The sequence below is a fragment of the Sinocyclocheilus anshuiensis genome, unplaced genomic scaffold, assembly GCF_001515605.1.
Source record: "Sinocyclocheilus anshuiensis isolate Anshui unplaced genomic scaffold, SAMN03320099.WGS_v1.1 scaffold1051, whole genome shotgun sequence".
Taxonomy (NCBI): domain Eukaryota; kingdom Metazoa; phylum Chordata; class Actinopteri; order Cypriniformes; family Cyprinidae; genus Sinocyclocheilus; species Sinocyclocheilus anshuiensis.
In genome coordinates this window covers 1,967,111-1,975,670 of record NW_015546234.1, presented here as the reverse complement: position 1 = coordinate 1,975,670, position 8,560 = coordinate 1,967,111, and the positions used below count along the sequence as shown (strand labels likewise).

Genomic DNA, 8,560 nt, shown 5'->3' with positions numbered 1-8,560 from the left:
AAAGAGTCATTAGCAGTGTTATATCTCATTGAAATCTAAGCAGGTCTCTTGGTAGACTTTATGGATTAGATGTAGGGCTTTTGGACAATGACATCTGATAATCACAAAACAGTTGAAATGTTATGTATTTTTATTATTTTGTCTTTTTAGTAAAAAATCTTCATCTCTGCCTTTTTTATATTTTTGACTCAAAATTTCAATTATGTGTCTTGTTAATTGTGTGTCTGTATGTGATATTCTGTTGCAGAAAAGTAAATTGCTTTCATAGGTAAATGTGCATGCATGTGTAAGTGGTGTGTGTTTGCATTTTCAGTTCTCCATGTAGATTTAAAAAAAAAAAATGAAATAATAATAATAAACCCCATGGTATGTTACTGGACCAATGCAGAGGGAAGGAGATTACTGGACTAGTGGATTAACAATGTTTTCTTAGTCTTATGTAAAACATAAAACAAAATCATGTATAAATAATAAAAATAATACAGTGATTATAAAAAGTAATACATTTGAATAAGTTGTTCAGTTGGAAAAAAACATTAGAAAATTTCTTAGCTCCTTCAATTAAACTGTTTTAGAGAGATTGGCAATGTTTCACTTGATATTATGTATGGTATCAAGGTTCAGTAATACATATTGGCAATAAAGTTTTATGTTTGGGAGAACAATAAAATTCAATGGCAGGATTTGACTTCCTCCATACTACGGTGTTTCCTCACACTAGAGTGTTTGTGCATTTGCTGATCATTTTATAAGCAGTACAACTACCCATTGATTTGCTGTTGACTTTTAAAAATCCAACTAACATGATGTCAGTGCATGTTTTTGAAAAGGAAAGTGAGGTAATAGAGCCCTGAAGTTGGAAGCCACCAGGACCTCATTTGGAAATACCCCTCAGTCACCATGACAGCAGCTGGGCTTTGACCGTAGACACAGGAAGGAAAAGCGACATCATTTAAGGCACGCCTGTGCTGTAAAAATGCATTTTCCAGAAAAAAATATTATAAATACACCCAGGCATACAGTGAGTGCAGGGTGTTATTGAATCTGTACAAGAACACAAAAGTCTGTATCAGAAACTTGATAGGGTCAATGAACTGTCAGCTCCAGACTGATTTTATATAATCATAATACAAATGTATTGTTTGTATGCTATAGAGACATAGTGATCAGAAAATGTTTGGGTTAAAACATGAACTTGGTTTTCCTTTTGCGTGTCCAGGCTTTAGGCCAAGATAGAGTCAGCTGTGAAAACATGATGCCGGGTAATGCCCGGACCATCTGTCAATAAGCATCTCTCGAGTGGGTCGAATGCAGAGGAGAAATTACTAAAAAGACAGTGCAGCTACAATGAGTTTTGATTTTGCAGGGTTGAAGATGCATATTAAGTACAATACAGTGCCATAGTGATGTGCCAGTAGTGCAAATATACAGTATTTGTCTTTCTCTTAAAGGGATATGAGTGAATATAAATCAAGGCATGATTCGTCTAGAACTGAAAGTGCTCTTGTAAATAAGCATGTTGTGTATGAGAGGTGTTACACCTTAGCCTTCTCAAAAAAATACAGCTGACTGAGATCCTTTATGTTCTGGGTGTTAACAGACCAGTCTGACCTGCTGCCCAGGTGCACTCCGAAGAAACTGTGGGACTATGCCATGTCAACATCCTCCCAGGATGGAAACCAGGGTGAACGGTTCCTCTTCCTACTGATATCCAACATCATCTCCTTTGTTTTTTCCCCACATTGCATCACTAATCATTTCTCTGCACTCACCCTTCTCTCACACGTCTCACATTTCCAAAAATCACATATCCATCATCTGAGTACTCCCATAAGTGACTATCCAATGTTGTATTTAAAATCTGTCGTGTAAAAAGAGTAAACAAGAAGGGAGCCATTATGTCCCTCTAAGGGATGGGGTCGAGATAACTGCTCACATGATCTGAAAAGGTCAGGCAGTCAGAGAGGTGTGAAAATGAGGTCCGTTTTTATTTTATGTTGGCAAAAGGCGTTTAAGCGTCTGGTTTTCAATTACTGATAAATTAGACAGTGGAGAAACATTAAATGAACGACTGCAAGTTGAAGGTGGGACAACACTCCCCCCTATTTGCTGAGTATCTGACACAGCACCCGATTAGTTTGTTTTTAACTGGACTTGTTTTCATCTTTTCTTTTTAAACGATGTTGTCAAATACTGTAACAGTAGTGGTCATTAGTTATAATACTAATAGGCAACACATCTGTATTGACACTGTTGTACTTGTATTATTGCATTTAATTGTGTAAAGTACTATATGATGTCACACTCACAACACAATATGATAGGCCCATTCGAATATGATTTACGATTAGGTAATATAAAATATTATAGTATTACCTCAATTGTAGTTGTAGTATTATCAAAGTACAGTATATACGCTTCTGCGGTTTAGTGGAAACTAAGAGCGCATTAAAATCAATGAAAAAGCTTTTATACAATTTCGCATGTTCACATAATGACCAGTAGATGGAGCTGCGAGATTATGTGTAAATACAAATGTGCGCGAACCCAAAATGTCTTTCAGTATACATATTATTTTACATACTACTGTATTTTGTCGAGCTTCTTTTTAAATACAGTGGCAAAGTTAGTTCAGCTGTTTCCCTTTATTTCTCTCAAGCCTCAGGGTGAGGCCTTGTTATCATCACCTGAGAGTGACATTTAAGATGTTACTGCAGTCAGTTCTTTCCCGTTATGACCCATAATTCCCATTGACGTATGATACCTGTTTCAGGATATGTTCTTCCTAAAATACGTTAAAGGAATAGGGTATTGTGGCTAGCAGAGATACCCTCTCAGTGTGCACGCATGGGGCATGCGCACAGTGAATAAGAAAAAAAAATGTTTTTTTGATTAAGCATTTACATTAATTTTACAGCAAAATTGGAATTTACTGCAATTTGCAGTATTTTATGAAATTTAAACAATCTGCAGAAATAAAGTAGATATTAGGCTACACCATGGTTTGGCGGCTCTTAACGTGAAATAGTAAGGTGATATATTTTACATGAGAAGTTCATGGCACTAAAATTATATGCTTTTAAGAGATGAATTCCTACAGTTGGAAAAAGGCAGGCAGATCTAAGGACTGAGTGCCTGAATACAGGATGTTTTCTGTGGAGCCTTCCTTCCTTAATGTAGCTATTAATAATTCACATTTCATGAAACATATCAAGAGGGATAGGCCTACTACAAAAGAAAGCAGGAGACAGAAAATTAGAGCAAACAGAACGAAAGGAAATGGCTTTGAAGAAAAAAAAATAAATCTCTTGGAATTTGTTATAGATTTGAAGAGAACTGCATAGTCTGTACATCAATGTAACACCTCAGTCTTAGGCCAAATGCAAAAAAAAATAAATATTTCACTGCTAGGTAATTAGAATGTTATCCCACTAAGATAAAGAATGGTCTTATTTTGTGAAAGTCCAAGATATTTCACAGAAACAAGATATTGTTTCACACGATATGGCTTCACAATCTGTCTCACACATTCTGTGCAAAATATAGTTTTGTAAATTGTGATGATGAGTGATGTGTCAAGTGGAATTTATGAACACATGCCCGCAGACTGAGGCAGGACAGTTGCTATTTGCACATACAGTTAGTCAGTCAGTCTGTCTCAGCCAGATGCCCAGCCCTTCACAACAGGGGCAGGCACCAGTAGGATGATTGTTAGTTATTGGCTGAGGACAGCTGCTGGCTGCTTAATTATTCATTGAGAGAAGGGCCAATTAGGAACTGAGTTAATTATTCAGGATGTTTACGGTGGAAGGAGAGGGCAGACATACCAGATGACCATGAATTTGTCTTGCTTTTAGCTTTTTCATGAAAGACACCAAGAATGTCATACGCATTTTTCACTCAAAAGTATAAATGAGGAAGGATGCTGAATTGCTCAACATGCTCAACATGTAATAAGAAATAGAGTAGTCAGCATTTTGACAGGTTTAAAAAGGTGTTTTACATTGAGAACATTGAGAAATTTTAACCAAAGTATGTTATAGACTTTTAATTAAGACCCTAAAGAATCATATCAACTTGTGCAAAATGAGCATCCGATGACCCCTTTAAAAGAGCAGAATTATGTGCAAATTGTGCATCATAATTTGGTGACTGTATGTGAAAAGCTTGACTTCAATTTAATATGTGACCCTGGACCACAAAACCAGTCTTAAGTTGCACAGGGATATTTGTAGCAATAGCCAAAAATCCATTGTATGGGTCCGAATTGTTCTTTTATGCCAATAATCATTAGGATATTAAGTAAAGATCATGTTCAATTAAGATATTTTGTAAATTTCCTACTGTAAATATATTAAAACTTAATTTTTGATTAGTACTATGCACTGCTAAGGACTTCATTTGGACAACTTTAAAGGCGATTTTCTCAATATTTCGATTTTTTTTGCACCCTCAGATTCCAGATATTTAAATAGTTGTACCTCAGCCAAATATTGTCCTATCCTAACAAACCATACATCAATGGAAAGCTTATTTATTCAGCTTTCAGATGATGTAAATGTGACACTTAAGACTGGTTTTGTGGTCCAGGGTCACATATGGTCTTAATTTACAAATGAAATCTGGCAAAATGGGACAAATGGGAAAATCAAGCAAAATAAGAGTGTTACACCTTAAAAAAATAAAAAAAAAAATAAAAAAAGGCACACAATAGATTGTGTAATGAGTCCTGAAATTGACATTCATTAAAATAACAAAAAAATGTATCATAATGCAAAACACAACCATTATAAAATCTTATAAAAACACAGAAAAAAATAAAATAATTTATAGAAATATATACATGTTAAGTTTGTACATAATAAACTTGCCAAACAATACTGTCATCACTAAAAGACATGCAGTTTAACATTGACACATTCAATTTACAAAACAAAACACTGCTTTTGTATTACAGTAAATTATGTGAGAACAAAAAAGTGATGCTGTATGTTGTTTGAAACAGTCGGTCTCAGACATTAGCCAACACACCATCCACTGACCATTTGAAGCTTAAAAGGCAATCACTTGCCACACTCTGAGAAAAAACGTACAAAAATTGTACCTTTAATGGTACAACGGCTTGTCACTGAGGCAGTACCCTAAATGCGGCACCTTGGCAACTTATTTACCCCTAAAGGGTTCATAATAGTACCATAAGTGTACATATTACTACATTAAGAGTACATATTACTGTGGCACTACACACTTTAGGGGCTTCTTTACCCCTGAAGGGTTCGTATTAGTGCCTTAGAATAGTACAAAGGTGTCCCTTTGAGAGTTCTGCCCCACTGACAAGCCGTTGTACCCCTAAAGGTACAACTTTTGCACATTTTTCTGACAGTGCGAAACAGCAAGCTCTAATCTGATTGGCTGGTTTGATACACTTTATGGGACTGCAGTTGAACATTTTCACCAGTCCACTTGGAAACAGAAATCATGTTTACGAGGTACTGAGCTTCTACAATAAACCAGTCACTGGATTTGCCATAATTTGCCCAGCACCAAATCTGTGATCAGTTTTGAGGCACTTAGTAGCAGTAATCAGAATGTTATCCCACATTATGTCTGTAAATTTATTGGTATTTATACCTTATGGATGGGCAGAAATTCTGAGAAGTTTACACATTTCCTGATAATATTTTGTTTTGTGAACTTCATTTATGTACAGTATCAGATATTTTGGTATGATTAATAAAGGCCATGAAGTGAGCCACTTTAAAAAGTGGGTCAGATGGCCTCTTCCTGTCTGTCGAGTTTGATCTGGAGAATATGCTCTATGAGTCCAAGATAATCAGAAGCTGCAGCTCAGACTGGGGTGTTACAGAAACATTCTGTGACGGAAGCAGAATACGAATGTAGGAGGTGTGAAATACACAGAGACAATCTTATTGTGAGATCCTTTCAGTCAAAAAAACACAATAAAAGGAAATTCACTTTTGTATTTTTTGCCAGGTCTGTCCAACTTCAAGGTGTTATTGTATTGATGTAACAGCCTTGATTTTTCCCTTTCTTCAAGTTATGGCACATCAAGCAAAAAATGTCCAATTTTAGCATGCAGTGGGACAAGTTGTCCTCATTTGATCGCCCTTTGTTGGGACGGGGTCTGAATTGCTTTTGGAGCTGTGCATGTTGTGCTGGCTGCTGTGACTCAAGTTGACTTTGTTGCACAGCGATGCCATGCCTCTTCTGATCTCCTGACGGATATTGTTGCTGGACAGCACGTAGAGAATGGGGTTGAAGGCGCTGTTGAAAGTCGACAGTCCTAAGGAGATTTTGTAGGGCGTGTAGATGTGCTGTTCAAAGTGACAATCCTCTTGCAGCTTGGGGAAGTGGAAGGTGATGGCACGCAAGAGTAAGATAATGTGGTACGGAGCGAAACAGATCAAAAACAACACCACCACCGCCACAGCCAGGTAACGCACCTTCTCTTTCTGATGAGGCTGGAGGCCCGTACTGGCTTGAACGTTGGCAAGAATGGCTCTATTGGTGAAGATCAGGATGGCAAGGGGGATACAAAAGCCGATGCAAACACGAGCGTAGCTGAATCCTGTAATCACTGCTGAGCTCTGGCTGGGCTCAAAGCAACGGCGATTTCCTTGAGCAGCATTGCCTTCAGGCATCATGAAGACAGGCGCGTGACTCAAGCCCACCACCATGTAGATCGAAAATGCCACAAGAGCGGCGATCTTTTTCTGGCGAAGACCGCGAGATTCGATGGCGTAAACCACCGCCACATAACGGTCGATGGACACGCAGCAGAGCAGGAAGATGCTGATGTACATGTTGTTGAAGAACACAAAGCCAGTCACTTTGCAGGCCATGGAGCTCCAGGGCCACTCGTGGTTTCTACTGACGTACACCGTCCACAAAGGCAGCGTGAAGAGGTAGGTGAGGTCGCACACGGACAGGCTGAGCAGGTAGATGCCGAGGACGTTCTTACGACACACCTGGTTGAGGGTGAGGTAGACCGTGGCCAGGTTGGCTGGCAGGCCGATGATAAAAACCACAATGTAGAGCACCATCAGTGGAACGCGGTCATCTTCAAAGGATATTTCACAGTGCACCTTCACACTCTGGTTCACGGTCGTCAAGATGCTCTGTGCCACAGTGGATTCCTGCATCATATCTGGGGGGAAAAATAAAGAGAGAAATGAGAATGAGGGGTGAAACACAACTGTGGGAACCCTGCACTTGACATTGGAAGAAAAAAATAATCATTCCCATGATTCATTATTTTGTGGCCATGTTTTAATAATTTGTTCCCTAATTTTAGTTAAATCGTATCCACCTTGTACTATTTTGTTTCCTCATTTATTTAAATAGCTGCCACATTGTACTAGGCCATTCTCTTAATTGTTATAAATTTAAATTGTTGCCATGAGGCTTATTAATATGTCATGTGAACACATTTTTAGTTTGTGTACATACAATATCTTGTTTTTTCCCCAACATGTGTAGGGCTCTGTAGAATTTAAATGAAAAAAAAAAAGTTTAAAAATGTACACATTTTGAAATGAAAATACATTTAAAATTAAAGAAAAGTTTTAAAAATAAAATTGGCAAAGACCTTAAATTAAAAAATAAAATAAAAATAACAACAGACACAAAAAGGTAAAAGCCTGTTTCTACACTAACACTAAATGTTAAACAGAATAGGTGTGCTTTGAATTTTATTCTACATTGGGCACATCTAATAAAAGTACAGTAGTTTCCCTTTGACCTGACTACTGATAAACAGCAAAGGGGTAAAACTATCCAATCTAACCGCATGACACTGTATGTAGTGTTTCAGTGTTTCTGCCATGTCTCATGCATAGTAAAACAGCCACATTCCCCTTCATCTCTGCACAGCACATTGTACCACTCCCTACGTTTTCCCCAGCTAGACAAGACAGCCACTGAAATATTCATAGAGACCCCATGAATCATAGCGTAACGGTCTCGCCCTAGACATCTCAGAACATTAAACTGAGTGGTTATTGAGACCAAATTGAATAGGCACAGTAATTGAGCACGATGTTTTTAAAGTTGAGAGAGTAATGACAGTTAAACCACCCATAGGTTTATGCAAACTACAAACTACGAATCACTTCCTTTCTTTGTTGCTTCTCGCTTTTCACACTGAGAAAACCCTGACCTTGCACATGAACGCTACAGAGAATTGGGCAAGTAAATAGTGCAAGTCCTCTATTTGACCTAATGACATATCAAAGACAGTTGGACTGGCAATAATGGCATTGATGGTCAATGTCAAGAAAGACACGGATACAAAGACAGTGGAGGGAGGAGAAGACTACCAACAGCATTAGTCTTCATTGTGTTCTGTGACCTCCTTAAAGTCATTAAATCACTGAACGGGTGCTAAGACAGACACTGCGATTTTTGGATCAGATGAAACCTTTTATTCCCTCGTCACATATCATAAGTGTCAAGACACTGGCGATGCTCAGTCAAGTGTATGAGACCTTTATTTTTAGACACTCCAAGCAGATTTGGGGAAGCAAGTCCAACATGATGC

At 37.9% G+C, this 8,560-nt stretch overlaps 2 protein-coding genes across 2 annotated transcripts in view; one reads left to right on the top strand and one right to left on the bottom strand.

Annotated features, from left to right (window-relative positions):
• The window catches only part of LOC107701478 (zinc finger protein 521-like), a 12,254-nt gene extending 12,178 nt beyond the window's left edge, over nt 1-76 (top strand). Inside the window, exon 4 of the mRNA XM_016503485.1 lies at nt 44-76. The gene's annotated coding sequence lies outside the window, so the exon portion shown is untranslated. The remainder of the gene's footprint in view (nt 1-43) is intronic.
• A 4,940-nt stretch (nt 77-5,016) lies between these two features.
• Nucleotides 5,017-8,560, bottom strand: part of LOC107701477 (probable G-protein coupled receptor 132) — a 4,856-nt gene continuing 1,312 nt past the window's right edge. Inside the window, exon 2 of the mRNA XM_016503484.1 lies at nt 5,017-7,168. Coding sequence (XP_016358970.1) covers nt 6,090-7,168 — 1,079 coding nt within the window. The 3' untranslated portion in view covers nt 5,017-6,089. The remainder of the gene's footprint in view (nt 7,169-8,560) is intronic.